Raw genomic sequence first — 16,655 nt, forward strand, 5'->3', positions numbered from 1 at the left:
TGTAGAAATTTAATTTGAAGGCCATTTTGAATTCAGACAGCTTGTGATAATTATTGCTATGTTTGTGTTTTTGTGTTATCTCATCAGACTTTGAAAGGAACCTACAGACCGTTTCTCTACCTTCTCTTTCATAATGTTCTTCCACGGTCTTTTTATCCCAGCACCTTTCACTGTGACGCCAAACTGGAATGGGTGTGTCAGATTCCACGAGGTAAACAACACCCAGCCACTTTTAAAACCAGTTCCTGGCAAAGTTTCTAAATTGCTAATACTTTTAGATCTTACATAGATTATATAGATTCTATATTTGCTTTACAAACAAAACATTTGTAATCTAATTTGCAATTAAAACATTTGTAATCTAATTTGCAATTAAATGAGTTTGAAAAGTTCATTCCCATTCATTGAGATTGTATGTACTGTCAAAGTATGACAAGTATGTTCAGAATTTATCCCTTTCTGTTCTAAGAAAAAAATAACAGTATACAGGTTTGGAACAGCATGAGACAAATTTACATGTTTTTGACAAAAAGCATATTGTGATTTCATGGTGTCTGGATCATTCTTTAGGTCAAACACCAAAAACACCAGAGTGGTACAACCCAGGTAGAGGATTCTTTTCAAATGACTCATTTTTTGTTTATTATGTCATTTTTTTGTGTGGAAATTAGTGACAGATTTTGTGTTTTACCACTAACAGATGGGCACCATAACACATCAGTGTTTATAGATGGCCAGGAGTTCTGGTTTGTAACAGAGCCAAAGTTGTCCTTTGATGAGGCCGTGTTGTACTGCAGCAGCAACAACAGCAAACTCGCTACACCCGCCAGTTTTAATGCGGCCCGCCAAATTCAGGATCAACTTCCTCAGGTACAGTGCCATAGGAGGCAGATGTTTGAATTACAGGGGAGTTTGGGTGGTCTGACCCAAGGGTTAGTTCACCCAAAAATGAAAAATCTGTCGTTAATTACTCACTCTCATGTTATTCCACACCCATAAGACCTTCGTTCATCTTTGGAACACAAATTAATTTATTTTTCATAAAATCCGATGACTCAGTGAGGTCTGCATTGCAAGCAAGACAATTAACACTTTCAATGCCCAGAAAGCAATTCATGTGCCTACGGTGGTTCAACCTTAATGTTATGAAGCCACGAGAATACTTTTTGTGCACCAAAAAAACAAATAACGACTTTATTCCACAATATCTAGTGATGGGCGAATTCAAAACACTGCTTCATGAAGCTTCGAAGCTTAATGAATCATTTGCTTCGAATCAGTGGTTCGGAGCGTGTATCAAACTTCCAAGTTCACGTGATTTCAGTAAACGAGGCTTCGTTACATCATAAGTGTTTCGAAAATTTCAATGGCGTGACTTGGGCAGTTTGATACGCGCTCCGAACCACTGATTTGAAAAATGTTCTTTTTTGGGTGAACTAACCCTTTAATTAAAGCTTTAACTTCAGAAGAATGTCAAAACAAAATGTTTGTGAGGTCTTAAAAAGTAGTAACTAGGGGTTGAACGACTTTTTAAAGTCGACATTTTTCTGACTAAAGTCATGTCGACGTCGACTAGTCGATGATGACGTCATTAATGAACAAATAAAGGGCCATTTACAGTTTTTTTTCATTCCAATGCACTCCTTTTCTTTTGTATTTCTATGTAAATACGCACTAGACGGACGAGTATATGACATGCATGTCACGCCGTTCTAAAAACCTGGTGCTAAAGTTTAAATCAGTTCAACTTTTAAAAAACGTGCCTCGTGACCTTGCGTTTTTTCCCTATTCCACTGCCCACGTTTCGGGTTTTTGAAAGCAAAAATGTGTGAAAGACCTCGAGCTGAGATTTGAACGTGGGTTGCCTTGAGCACAGCTATGGCACAAGCCTATTGCTTTTACATAAGTTCTTTTATCTTTGGGTTGTTATATTTCTCACAGATTTTTGCTCGTTCTAAATCAGATACAGATAAAGTAGCACGGTAAGTAAAGATTATTAGTGAGATAGCGATTGCGTGTGAATTCTATCTGGCAGCGTCTCTCTATGATAGTGAAGCTGTGTCTTTTAGTTACTAAGAAATATATGCTTGAACTTTTCAGTTTCTAAGCTACTTTATAGATAAATCACAGAACATTGTTGACAATAATGATTCTGTATGCGCGTGATCTATCTGCACGTGATCTGTGCGCTACTGTCGGTGTGTGTGCGTGTAGCTGTGCAGTTTAGAATGGCGACTAACTTACCTGTCAATTAGCTGTTTAAAAAATGCATTCACCCGATGAATATTGAGCATCCAGATGGTATAATCAAACATATGTGGAGCTCTCTCGGAGTGTGCATTTATTTGTCATTAACTGGATATGGAGCGTAAGGGTAAACTTCAAAGATTTCTTCTGTTGCACCCTCTATAGCAGGATTGCCAGTTTTTCACAACAAAACCTGCCCAATTGACCCTTCGCAAAGACCCGCCCCCTTTAGTTGCTATTGTTTTTATGATTGGTTATATCGCTTGTCAATCAAACTCCTGGCGAAGGGTCAATTGCTCCTCAAGACTAGCCCAATTGCATTTCACAGGGGTACCATGGTAAAAATCGCGTTCCAGGGGGGAAATTCACGTTTTTGGCGGTGCTCCACTGGTAAATTTCACATTCCAGTGGCTAAATATCATGTTATTTTGGGTCGATTCAACCCGCAGACATGAAAAATAACCCGCGGCAACAGTGTAAAAGTAGCCCAATTCCACGGAAAAATCGCCTACTTGGCAACACTGCTCTATAGGCCATGACCAGCGCCTAGTCAATGTCATGCTTAAAGCGTCATGGCAGAGCATTAAAGTCAACTAGTTGACTAGTCAATTAGTTGGTGAAACCCCTAATAGTAACACAAATAAACAATATTTGATTTGATCGATTTAATTTGATTGAAAATACAGTAAAAACAGCAATATAAAACGTACCGAGCACAATGTTTTCTCACCATTGTTGATTTGTAACATGCACTCACCGTGTTCGGCTGGTCTTGCGGCTACCAAGTCAAGTCAGAGTCAATACAGATTGTTTCAAAGCAGCTTTACAGAGATAAACAGGAAAAAAATGATCTATGATGCAAACAAAGTTCAGTTTTGCTTTTAAGCAGCTCTAAAAAGACAATAGAGTCATTATTCAGCTCAAGTCAGTTCAGTGTTGATTCAGTTCTGTTCAATAACTGTGTAAATTATGGAATGAGTTCAATTTAGCTGTAAGCAGCTCTATAGAAAACAATAGTGCTGTTATTCACTTTGGCCCTGTTAATTACACCTGGTATTAAGATGCATTTTGGTCGTTCGGATCACAAGTATACGAGGGATACGCATTTGCGTTTACACATGGGGTTTTAATCTGTTTCTTTTGTCCACTTTTGACCACTTTTGTCCTGCTTTATTTCAGGGGAGGGTCTGTGGGTGGGTAAATGTAGGGGCTTTTTCAGATCTTTTAATAGGTGAAATAAGCTCACGCAATTTACATATGAACACGCCCGGAGAGCAGCAGCTTTCATTTCTGCTCTGACAGCCGCAACACTGTGAGTGAGGTTTAGAAATCAGGAATTGTGCTTGGTATGTTTTTTCCTCTTCAAGCCAAACTTGTGTCTTCAGCAGACAAAATTTAGATCCCGTCTGGCTAGCATGCTTCCCATAATGTTTACGTATTAGGTGGAGAGTAGGTCTTTTGTGGCTGTTCGAATGTGTTTTCGACTACCTCTGGAAGTGGTCGAAAGTGGACAAGCTCAAAAGCCATGTTTACACGTGTATTTACAGTTTTCCACTTGTGATTGGATCGACAGAAACGCATCTTAACACCAGCTGTACACGGGGCCTTTGAGTCAAATCAGCTATAAAGCAGCTCTGCAGAAAACAGTGGTGTAATCGTCCAGCTCAATTCAGTTCAGATTTTGTTCTCATCCAATAGTGTCAGTGCCGTCATTTCAATAATGTTATTGATTATTAAAATGTTTAGTTAAGGGGTTAGTTTACCCACAATTGAAAGAAATATCTGTACTCATTACTCACCCTCATGTCATTCCAAACCAAACCCGCAAGACCTTCGTTCATCTTCGGAAAACAAATTAAGATATTTTTGATAAAATCTGAGAGGTTTTTTTTTTTTATCCCCCATAGAAAGCAACGTAAGTACCACATTCACATAAAAAACTCTCGGATTTCATAAAAACGTCTTAATTTGTGTTCCGAAGATGAATGAAGGTCTTATGGGTGTGGAACGACATGAAGGTGATTAATTTAACGACAGAAATTACATTTTTAGGTAAACTAACCCTTTAATCGCAAATTTACAAAACTAAATTAAACTCATGTGGAAGTTGCGGTCATATCTATAGCAACGCTCGGCTATGGATGCATTTAGGGCAACAGAAAAAAAAATTAAATCAATTATTTGTTTCTTTTTTAAATGTACTGATGGCAGTATTGTAAGAAACAACCCTATCCTCATAAATGTACAGGGTTTGATCCACAGCACAAGTAGAGATATGAGTATGTGATTGTTCATATCAGCCAGTAATAAATCTAATTTTAATGATCTACTGTAGCATTCAGGAAATGACATTGTGAGGTGGTGGGCAGACCTTCGTTACCCTGGTCCTCATGTTCCCTTCATGTAAGTTCTGGTTTATCATACCTTTATCTAAACCAATATTATTTATCATTTGTTGTCTTTATATTGAGAGCCTTTAACTGGAATTTGTAGATGTACAGATGTGGTTTGGGTTAGGGGATAGAATACAGTTTTTACAGTATAAAAAAATGATGGAAAGTCCGCATAAAACATGGAAACCCATCGTGTGTGTGTGTGTGTGTGTGTGTGTGTGTGTTTGCAGGTTCACCCCCATGCACTACTATCATTCAGCGTTCCTGGGCAGGTGCCCTTCTATCACTCCTATTTCTATTGAAGCCGGTATGATTTCAACATCTTGCAGAATTTATCTTGGAGCAGCTTGACATGTTTTTCATTTGAAGATGTTTCATGGCTCATTTGAATGACTTCCCTAGTTGTAGCACAATGGAAATTCCTTTGAATGTCGTAAGATCCATGAATCACTTCTAGCTTGGTCAGGCCAGCTTTTTTTTTTATTGTCCTGGTGACATTTTCACTGATCCTGAAGCAGAAATGAAAAATGTTGACTAAATGTCAGTATAAATTTTATAAAACATGAAGACTTTTAAACAGTTTAATCTCATTGCTGCCTCAGTATATCAAACCATTTTCTGTACTTTGCAAGGACATGATGCTTACATGATGAGTTTTTTCTTTTTGTAGAAGTTAGTGTAAAGATATTTACCCTAATATGTATTTTTATTAAATAGTTAAATTGGTCTTTGCTGTTTTTAACTTTTAACTCACTCCATTTTACTATAAATATTTAAATATTGATTTATTTTCCTGTAGCTCAAACAATAGAGCATAGAGCTAGCCACACCAAGGTCATGGGTTCGATTCACAGGCAAAGCAAGAAATTATAAAATGTTAATGTCTACCTTGAATGGAATATTAGTCACTTTTGATTAAAGCATCTGACAAATGCATAAATCTGATTTAAATAAATAATATTTATAATAATAATAATAATAATTTTTCTTCCAGACACACTACCTAAAAATGACCCCTCCCAAATGTTATTATTACTATTACATAATTATAAGTATAAGGTCCATTTTGTACAAGAAAAGCCAATAAAGCATTTTAATTGCTTAAATAATAGAAGATAAGAAAGACAAATTTATTTTTAAAAGATAAGAAAGTGTTCTAAAAATGTAATAATTTGGAATAATAGCTCTCTGAACTGACAGCAACCATTATGATTTATGAAGCAACTCAGATTATCCTCTTTTTTTTTTTTTGTTCTCTCTGTAGGTTTCAGCAGAAGCTGTAATGAAAGACAGCCATTTGTGTGTGAGACCCTGAATGTCACCTCTGCGGAGAAAGGAACCCCAGAACCGCACGCAAAAGGCAGCCAATGTGAGGGCCTTTCCAAGCACTTCAAAGACAAGGTCTGACACGCACACATAGCCAATCACATTCCTTGAAATTTGAACGTGTGTTTTTAATGACATCATTGTATATGTGTATTGCAGTGCTACTGGCCTTTATCTAAGCCTTATTTCAGAAACTTCAAAGACGCCAATGATTTTTGCCATACACTGAAAGGCACGCTGGTCACCATATCGGACCAAGTCGAACAGGGTTTGTTTGGTCTTAGATAGCATTAAAATCTACCAAAAACCTATTTAAATATAAAACACATATTTAACACGCTTAACAACTTTCCATCCTGTGCATTTTCCCTCCATCTAGATTTCATCACTACAATGTTACCTAAATTACCTGAGCAACCTCCGAAGATCTGGATTGGTCTGAAGTTCAAGCTTCATGACACTCAGTGGGTGGATAACTCACCAGTCGCATATCTGAACTTCAATCCTCTCCTGCATGGCCAGTTGCGACCCATATACATCAATGCAAGTCTCCATCTGCTTTGAAAGTTTTTCTGCAAATTATATTGTTGACCTCAAAGAATTGGAGGAAATCAGGGTTTTTTTTCATTGTCTATGTACAGCATTTGTGGCATGTGGTGGATTATACAGAGAATAGTTTTGTTTCTCATTTTATAAAAATGGGAAACATGTTTAGAATAATACATTTCCTATGAAAGCCTAGCTTCTTCTTTTTAGAGATTGTTTACCAAAAATTAAAGCCTCAGAATTAAAATATTAGAAATAGAAATATTTCTTGAGCAGCAAATCAGCATATTAGAATGATTTCGGAATGATCATGTGACACTGAAGACTGGAGTAATGATGCTGAAAATTCATCTTTACCATCCCAGGAATAAATTACATTTTTATGTATATTACAATAGAAAATGGTAATAATATTAATCATTTTAGTGTATTTTTGATCAAATAAATGCAGCCTTGACTTATTTCAAAAACATTTAAAAAATATATACCTATTCTTTTGAATGGTACCATAAAGGCACTATGATATTGATCCATCCAACTCGTAATGGTCTTCTGAAGTCATACAATAACTTAAAAGCGGACATGCGAGAACATTTTTGTCATTTTTGAAGCTTGACAGCCTCAGACCCTTCACTTTCATTGTATGGAAAAGAACATCATGAACATTCCCCAAAACATCTCTTTATTTGCTTAAAGGTGCTAAAAAGGATGTTTTGTTTTATACATTTTTGCAATATTACTTGAAACTGTCTTTACTAACTGATAAAAGACCCTATTTATTAGGTTCACTGAAAGGAATAATATTAATATACATCATCTGTGCACGAGGTAGGGCCTTAAAAACATCAGCCAATCGGTTGGCCCTCTGGCTTGTCAATCACTGCCATGGCGTTCCTTGTGAGAGACGTGCGCGGCTACGCGCTCAAGTAACTTTCCACACTCCACAGGCGCCGCATGCAATGTTTTTGTCAGGAGACAGGAGTAACAACTGCAGATTATGAGTTACCTGCGGTGAGTCCGACATAACGAATCCACGAACACGACACAGCGAATGCTGGTGGTAAACACTCGTGTTCCAATACTCGTGCACGAGTTTTGGGAGGCGTTCCCTCAAAATGAGCTGTGAAGGAGGGGGGTTGTTCTTACGCATGCGCTCATTTCAAAAACTCACTAACAGTCTTTGGTTTCTCAGTCACACGACATGTCATGTATTCAGTTGGCTTGACTTTTAATATCATAAGCAAACATTCAATTTTGATTTTTCCTTAAAAACATTTTGAGGTCATTGAGTAATCACAATACACTTATTCTGACGGTCCTTTTCCTCTTGAATTGCTTGGCAGACGTTTGAACAGGACTCCCTAGAGCTCTGTGCCTACATGTACAATGATGATCATTCTGACATGATTGGCACCTGGGACTACACCTCCTGCTCTGACCGGCAGAATATCAGCATCTGCCAGCATTATGCAGGTATGCACCACCAGCGATCGTCTCAGTCATCTCTATGTTATATGAAATAGCGTTCTGTTGATTAACACCCAACTGACAATTTCCCCAGATAAACCAGAGGAACCTAAGCCTGAGGATGACTTCACGGTTCAAAATCATACATTCAAGGTGGTACAGCAGGACAATTTAACATGGACAGAGGCTCTTCAGTTGTGCCGGAGCAAGGATATGGACTTAGCCAGCATACCGAACACATATGTCCAAGCAGTGCTCACAGTGCAAGTTTCTCGAAGAGGACGGCCACTCTGGATTGGACTCTTTAGCGAAGACGTGAGTGAAAAATCACACACCTGATGCTTTCTAAATCACTGACATACACTACCGTTCAAAAGTTTGGGGTCGGTAAGGTTTTTTAATGATTTTGAAAGAAGTCTCTTTTTGCTCCTCTGTGTTGTTCTTCATCCACACTGAACAACAAATCCTTTTAAACCTTGTGCGGTCTTCGTTTGGGAAGTACACTCAGGGTCTTCGGGGTCTCCACAGACCCCAGGCAACAAAATGCAATTTTGTAACAAAATACTTGTTTTTTTTTTTAACAAATGTAATTTTATTCTGTTTATTAATGTTTTTACTCCATCTTTGTGCAGTTTTTGGAAGATTTATCATATTTTTTTAAATTAGCTCCACTATATGTGCTATTTGACTGATTGAAAGACATCTTTTCACAAGTATTCTTCAGTTGGATTCATATATAAATATTCTGAAGTCACAATTATAACAATAAAGGCTACTTTTTGTCAAAGCTTAGTATTTTTTGTAAAAAAAATCTGTTTTTCAATATTGTTACATTATGATGAGACTCCACTCCACTCAAAATCAACATTTTTGAAAAACTTATTTTTTTTTCAGTGTCTTTTATTGTCATAATTGTGATTTCATAATATTTAGATATAAATCCAACTGAAAAATACTTGTGAAAATATGTCTTTCAGTCATTCAAATAGAACATAGCAAATAGTGGAGCTCTGCAGCTGTCTACTGGTAAAAGTGATTTTTTTTTTTTTTTTTTTTTTACTTAACTGCATAACTGCATTTTCCAAAAGATGGGCAAAAATCTTACACTAAACCATGTCAAATTATCCATGTTATCCCCATGAATGAAAGTTAGAAATGTGGGTCTTTTATAAAGTGAATTTTACATAATAAGCTGTTTTTGTATAAAAAATATATATTTATTTATTTATTTATATAAATTTAAAAGATATGAGAAATCCTCCAAAACCTGTACAAATATGAAGTTAAAACATTAATAAACAGAGTAAAATTACATTTTGTTGTTTAAAAAACAATTATTTTGTTACAAAATTACATTTTGTTGCTTGGGGTCTGTGGAGACCCCTTCATGTAATTTGGACAAAGATAAAAAAAAATTAATTTGAGCAAAATTTGAGCTTAACCTATAAGGGTTAAAGAGTCCTATTTATTGTGTGTCCATGTAATGGAAAGAAATTCAACACCTGACTATGCTTCCAGCTGAGATTGGAATCTGCTATTTCTCAATATTTCAGTGATCTGCTATTTAAAAATGCTTATCAATTGATTCAGTATTTGTTTTATATTTGTTTTTCAATACTTTTGAGCTGCTGTTGTTGCAAAAATGTAGGTTTTATGCTATATTTCATGATTGGAACATTAGGTCTTCATTTCTGACTTGCTGCGTTTAAGCATTTGCAAATAAGATAAGAAGATCCATGATTTTGGTATGGGGTAAGCTTATATGAAAATAAAATTTAAGCATTTTAGAAGCGTGTTAATTGACTGCATTTTGAATTGTGTTAATGGTATGATCACAACAGATGGATGTTCTGCTAAATGTGTTTAGAGTTTTGAAAATGTGACTACAGAATGGACACAAGTAAGTTAGCAATTGAAAAAAAAAACTGTAATATTTTAATATTAATATTTTAAATTAAGGAAGGGGAGCACTACCGCTGGACAGACAACAGTCACACTGAGTTTAACCGCTGGTCATCTGAAGCCACCAAAGGGCCCTGTGTGTATCAGGACACTGATGGTTTCTGGAAAGCCACCGAATGTGAAGAAGAGCTTTCAGGAGTGATCTGCCACATCCCACACAGTGAGGATTATTTATTCCAAAGATAATTCGATTCATAATTGCTAACTGCTTTTCATTATTTACACATATGTTTTGCTTTAAAATGCATTTTGCCATAACAGATAAGACCGTCACTCCTGAAGTGGATTCTGTCACATGTCCCCACAAAAGCAATGGACAGAACTGGATCCGCTTTAAGAAAAACTGCTACACTTTACTGCTGGGGTCCTCCAGGTGGGGCAACAACGTCATCAGTGACCAGCAGATCTGCAAGACTCTTGGTACGGATGGTTCTTAATCATATCGGGGACTTGAAATATTAGATCAACAATTCTTTAAAACATCTTGTTCATGTTTCCTTTTATGTTGTGTGATGCAAAAACTTGGGAAAATGAGATCCAGGCTGATGATAACGTTGATGAAAAATTATTTTTTCATTACAATTAAATTTAGCCTCACACACAAACTTTAATCGATAATGAAAATACTTAATAATACCTAAAGGTAAAATAACCATCATAAAGGAGCAGTCAATAGTCAATAATAAATTTTGAGTACTGTAAAATCCAGAGTATTATCTAATAGATGGAGATCAAAAAGAATTAAAACATTAAGACATTTGCAGATAAGAGAGAAGAAGCAGGAGGGAAGACCAGGAGAGCAAAGGAGGGAAAAAGCTCTATTATCAACAACTCAGTCCATATTATACCATAAGCATACAGGGAGATTCCCAACCCACTCATACTGATATTTTTTTTTATAATGAAAAAGGTTAATTTTACCCATTACGTCGTCCACTGGTCCAGTGTCAAAAATAGTTGTTTTAACCCTTAGGGAATTTTGCAAATCTTGCACTATTAAATGTCAGCAGACAATAATTCTGAACAACACCACTTCTGCAGTACTTGGCAGGCGTCCAATGTCTAACCACAAACGTGTCAGTGTGACCTGTCACGCTGGAACACTTGAAGAACAACTGAACATAACAAGCATACTCTTAAATATAAAATAAGAATAACCATAAAGGCATAATAACAAGTAAATACTTGAAAATATGATAAGAAGTAATATATATAAAATATGAGTACATAAATATAGGAAATCAAAAGTGAAACTGATAAATCATAAATATTAATAAAAATGCATGAAAATGAATATTGACCATTGGATGCATCATTTTAATTTAATATTTATGTTAATCGTTTATGGCTTATGATTTATCAGTTTCACTTTTAATTTCCTATATTTATGTTTTCAAAGTTTTATGGTATGCTGAAACAGCAACTCTAATCAGCCGTGGTCGAAGCTGTTGTAAAATGACTAAAAAACACAAATACCAATGTTTAATGATTTCTAGGTAGCATTACCTGTCATATATAAATTTAATATTGTTTTATTATGGTAATCTTGCCTGTATGTTTTAGCCGGGTATGGAGAAATCCTAACCATTCGTGATGAGACGGAGAATGATTTCATCATGCAGCAGTTGCAGCCGTTCAAAAGCTTGGTGGAGTTTGTGTGGCTGGGAATGAACAAGACAGGTAAGAAGATCACTTCTTAAAGTTCACCCTAGAAAAAAAGTAATATATTTAAAATACATTTATTTCATACTAAGTATAGTTTATTAATCTATTAACATATCTGTTAACATTAACATGTGTTTGAATGTTACTAATTTTAAGGATTTTATGATCTTTGAATAAAATCTGTCTTTAAAAGCAAGATATACCTATAGTATACTTGCAGTAGTTCCACTTTAGCACAATCAGATCTTTAGTCTTTATGTCTTCATGTCTCATGTCTTTACTTCTGCACAGTTAAAGTATAAAATTAGTTGTTTCAATTTAGCAGACTTTAAGTATACCAATTTAGTATGCCAAAAGTACAGTTGCAAAGTATTTTCATTAAGTAAATAATATGTAAATGTATTTGTAGTATAGTTGAAATAAACATATTTCAAATACATTTTAGTATATTTATTTTTCACTAGGGCAATCCTGTCAGTTGTGTTATCTTAAATAGCCAATTATCAGACTAAATATTCATAATTTTTATACACTACACAACTTGTAAAATCTGAACTGATTTTAAAAAACTAGACATGACACATTTACAGACTTTGTAAATGGTTAGAGGTATAAATGGGGCGTCACACATTACCAGACTTTTAAGTAATTCCAAATTCCTGCAGAAACATGCACCTTTTGGCTGAGAAATGCTTGACAATTAAAAATAATGTGTTCTTAATTTGGCTCAAAATATCAAACCTGTTTCATCTACTCTGACTGGATGGAATCATAGTCCGAAATCTGAGTTTGTGCCCATCATACACTACACAATTTTCTATGAAATCTGTCAACTCTGACTTCCCAAAATCTGCAGACTGGCACTTTTGCTGACTAGCGTTGACTTCTCCAGACTGTTAACTGGGGCAAAAATCTGTCCAAAAAGTCATGCCAGACTTTATGGGGAAAGATGGATTGAGTAAGAAAGTATCAAATAATGTAGCTGTTAATTTTTGCCCTGTATGATGTCTTTGTTTTAGATGAACAGCTGAAATGGCTAGATGGCAGCAATGTGCAGTTCTCCAATTGGAAATATGGTAAAAGACCAAACATCACAGAGCGCTTCATGGCTGGCCTCAACATGATTGGAGAGTGGGAAATAATAACAAACCAACAACGTTTCAATGTCTTCAGACAGCGAAGTATCGTGGTGTGCAAGATTGAAAAAGGTAAAGCAACACCAATGAGTTTTCAGATTGTTTTACCCTTTATATACAAGTATATTTTTACTTAAATGAGATGTATTTATTAAAAAGTGTATGTCACACTGCAGAATTATTTAAAGACCTCATAAAATCATAATTGGGAAGTTATTTTTTTAAATTTCAGATTTTTTTGATTATTCGAAAGTTCAAGGTTGTAGCCAATGTTAGCCAACATTATTGCATGTTATTTGTCAGCTTACGAAAATGTATTTTACAGATCCTAAAGATGAATTCATGAAGGATGTGGTTGACGTTAATACTCCGGAGGGCATTAGTTACCGTCGAGTGGCCAAGAAAATGGACTGGTATCAGGCACTGCAAGAGTGTGGCAGCAATGGAGGCCATCTTGCCAGCATTAGTGACAAAACGACTAACGACAACATGGCGCTGATCGCCAAAAGGGACGGCTTTTCACTGTGGATTGGCCTCTCCAAACAAGATGTATACAGTTTTTGTGATAACAGCAACAATTGACAGCAATTAATAACTGTAAGCTTTTGCTCTCAATTGTTATCGTTATAAATTTGTTTGGCTCATTCTCTAGGTAAGTGGATGGCCCTATGAGTGGTCAGATGGGACCCCGGTAAAATTCAATCCAGATGGTTTTGTGAATGACGGCCATGATTCTGAGGAAAAGTGTGTGTTTGTTGACTCCAAAGGCACCTGGTCATCTGTTAACTGCCATGCAGCCCTAGAAGGGGCTATCTGCTACAACCACATCAGTGAGGGTAAGACAAGCACTCAATAAGACAACACAAATGCAACTTTTGTTTGGAGAAAAAAAAAAGATCCGTTTGAAACTGGTTTCTCTTTTTATTTATTTTTTTCCAGGAACTAAAGCACATCTCTCTTCTCAGTCCAGCAGCGCTTGTCCCAAAAGTGATGGTCAGACCTCCTGGGTCTTGTTTAAAGATAATTGTTATGCTTTCAACATGTACAACTACTCTGTCTTTACCATGGAGAGTGCCAAGAACGTGTGTCAAATTCTGGGTGAGTGTACATATTCTGTACTGCTGTCTTCAGCAGCTTTCACCTAGTGTCACATCAGATTTACATCTGTTGAATGGGAAGCCACAACACGCATTCGGATGACCACAGTTTGTTTTGTTTTACATGCTATTTAGGGGCATATCTGAAATTTTTGTTACCACGATAATAGACCAAAATGAAATAAACACTTAAATAATTGTGTCAAGGTTTCAACCAGCAGTAGACAAAATCGTGTGCCCTTAAAAGTTGCAATTTCAGCCATCACTTGCCATTTTTCTGTGCAATAAGCATCAGATGGTGGGTAAACAGACTGGGTAATCCATGGGCCTGCTGTCTGAGACTGATACTAGCTTTCATTGGCATTTTAAATGGTTACATTTTACATGGTTAGCCCAGTTTCTCAAATTCAAATCTCAATATAATCACTAAAAACTGCACAAACCATCTAAAATCAACCTGAAAGTGTCTAACAACATCTTGTTTTCCTCCCATATAACCGGCAGATTCTTCATCCAAGCTGTTAACCATCAAGAGTAAAGAAGAGAATGACTTTGTCTCCAACTACATGATTAAGAACCCTTCCATCACCAGCCGAGTGTGGCTGGCACTTAACATTGACGACAAAGGTAATAATGATTGATCTACCTTCAAGCTCACCATGTCCTTATTTATTTAAAGTATTTTAAAGCACCTTTGTGTTTGCCATGTAAATAGCCATGATGCTAACTTGGCGTAAAAACTTAAAGGTGCCCTAGAATCAAAAATTTAATTTACCTCGGCATAGTTGAATAACAAGAGTTCAGTACATGGAAAAGACATACGTTGAGTTTCAAACTCCATTGTTTCCTTCTTCTTATATAAATCTAATTTGTTTAAAAGACCTCCGGAAAACAGGTGAATCTCAACATAACACCGACTGTTGCGTAACAGTCGGGATCATTAATATGTATGACCCCAATATTTGCATATGCCAGCCCATGTCTCTGACTCCAGAACAGATTGAAGTTGTTGATGAAATTCAGTCCTTTTAAGTTGCAGGTTTTTTGCAGCCATGTGTTAAGTCCAAGCAACCGTGTAAATCTATTTGTTCCTCTTGCTGGGAGTGGTCCACTGATGAACGACTGAACTTTTAGTCTTTTAAGCATTTCAAAAAGTTCATTGAAATCCCTCTTCCCCACATGAATGATTAGTCGATTTGCAGTTTTATATTTCATCAGAATGCTCTTAAGTTCCCTGTTTACATCAGAAACTGTTGCTTGTGGAAGGCAGCATGTAGTTGTATCCCTGCTGCTAAAGTTTCTGATAATAGAGTCACCCACTATCAGAGTCCTGGGCTCGGCTGCTCTCTGAGCTGAGTGCCGCTGACTGTTCAAGCTTGAGTGGCAGTTAGCATCAGTGTTAGCTGCTGGCTGATTTGATCTGTGTCCGATCATGTTTGGGGATTCCTCACCCACATTCATTAACACTTCAAATCTGTTCTCCAGATGTATTGGCGGTGGTAGGGAGCTAGTGTTTGGGGTAGAGGATGCTACTGCATTAATGTGTGATACTCGTGACAATCTGATGTCTCGAGTGCCTTTGGGTCTCGCTCCCTGTGTGTGCCATCGATTAATATGCTGATCAGTTCCGGCACTGAGTACGGTCTGTTTAGAGGCATTAGATTCATGGGACTCACCGACTGTGGGCTGAGGACGTCCATGACGAAGCTCTGTTGTGTGTTCCTTCTGGTTTGGTAGTCCCGCAAGTGACTTTGTTTCAAGAACTGCAATCCTTTGTAGAAGTCTGTGGCAGTTTGTGCAGCAGGTAGATTCTTCAACCAGAGGAGGCATATTATTTCTAATCCTTTTGGATGTAAGCAGCTGTGTTTTCCCTTCTCCGGAATGTAAGCTGATGGCTGCCGTCAGTGGGAGGCTGGTTGGATAAAAATTCCCCTTTTTTGTAGCAATTCTTCCAGTTAAAAAGATTGTTGTTGCCAAGATTTGTCGTTTGAGCACTGTGTTGATTTGCTGAAGTTAAAATTAGGAGATAAAATATAAAAGCAATAGAGCAAAGCGCGGAGCTGTAAGCAAGAGCGTCCGAACACTAGCGAAGCGTAGCCTTGCTAAAGAAAATGTATGTAACGTCTGGATCTGTGCACAGCAGAATCATCAGACTAGGTAAGCAAGCAAGAACAATAGAGAAAAATGGCAGATGGAGCAATAATAACTGACATGATCCATGATAACATGATATTTTTAGTGATATTTGAAAATTGTCTTTTTAAATGTTTAATGTGGTTAAAGTTACCATCGTTTCTTACTGTATTCACAGAGACAAGACTGTCATTATTTTCATTATTAAACACTTGCAGTCTGTATAATTCATAAACACAACTTCATTCTTTATAAATCTCTCCAACAGTGTAGCATTAGCCATTAGCCACAGAGCATATAGCCTCAAACTCATTCAGAATCAAATGTAAACATCCAAATAAATACTATACTCACAGGAATTGATGCATGCATGCAGCATGAATGACGAACATCTTGTAAAGATCCATGGGGTTGTATGAATATGCTAATAAGCCCCGCCTCCACTCACTCACACCTGCTCAGAGATCCACTCAGGCAACTTACTGAGGTGAACGCTGCACAATGGTATCTCTTTTTACAACGTCGGAGACATAACAGTATTTATTATGATTAGCCTGATATGCTTGACTATGTTATCAAAGAGATAATAATGTGTTGCTAATGTTACACAAACCATGCTCTCGTTCGCCATCTCAGAGACAGACAGCTGGCTTCTAAAAATCTATATCCTTAGAAATGCTTTG

At 36.7% G+C, this 16,655-nt stretch overlaps 1 protein-coding gene across 3 annotated transcripts in view; it reads left to right on the forward strand.

Annotated features, from left to right (window-relative positions):
* The window catches only part of ly75 (lymphocyte antigen 75), a 43,365-nt gene that overhangs the window by 22,998 nt on the left and 3,712 nt on the right, over nucleotides 1-16,655 (forward strand). For all 3 annotated transcript variants that reach the window (XM_067388381.1, XM_067388383.1, XM_067388382.1), the window contains exons 16-33: nucleotides 88-211; nucleotides 571-606; nucleotides 701-870; nucleotides 4,583-4,650; nucleotides 4,871-4,947; nucleotides 5,905-6,041; nucleotides 6,126-6,234; nucleotides 6,346-6,509; nucleotides 7,856-7,985; nucleotides 8,074-8,294; nucleotides 9,939-10,101; nucleotides 10,203-10,361; nucleotides 11,505-11,621; nucleotides 12,626-12,814; nucleotides 13,068-13,291; nucleotides 13,395-13,578; nucleotides 13,682-13,840; nucleotides 14,344-14,466. In XM_067388381.1, the coding sequence (XP_067244482.1) occupies nucleotides 88-211; nucleotides 571-606; nucleotides 701-870; nucleotides 4,583-4,650; nucleotides 4,871-4,947; nucleotides 5,905-6,041; nucleotides 6,126-6,234; nucleotides 6,346-6,509; nucleotides 7,856-7,985; nucleotides 8,074-8,294; nucleotides 9,939-10,101; nucleotides 10,203-10,361; nucleotides 11,505-11,621; nucleotides 12,626-12,814; nucleotides 13,068-13,291; nucleotides 13,395-13,578; nucleotides 13,682-13,840; nucleotides 14,344-14,466 (2,554 nt within the window). The remainder of the gene's footprint in view (nucleotides 1-87; nucleotides 212-570; nucleotides 607-700; nucleotides 871-4,582; nucleotides 4,651-4,870; nucleotides 4,948-5,904; nucleotides 6,042-6,125; nucleotides 6,235-6,345; nucleotides 6,510-7,855; nucleotides 7,986-8,073; nucleotides 8,295-9,938; nucleotides 10,102-10,202; nucleotides 10,362-11,504; nucleotides 11,622-12,625; nucleotides 12,815-13,067; nucleotides 13,292-13,394; nucleotides 13,579-13,681; nucleotides 13,841-14,343; nucleotides 14,467-16,655) is intronic.

Source organism: Chanodichthys erythropterus, chromosome 6 (assembly GCF_024489055.1).
Source record: "Chanodichthys erythropterus isolate Z2021 chromosome 6, ASM2448905v1, whole genome shotgun sequence".
NCBI lineage: Eukaryota > Metazoa > Chordata > Actinopteri > Cypriniformes > Xenocyprididae > Chanodichthys > Chanodichthys erythropterus.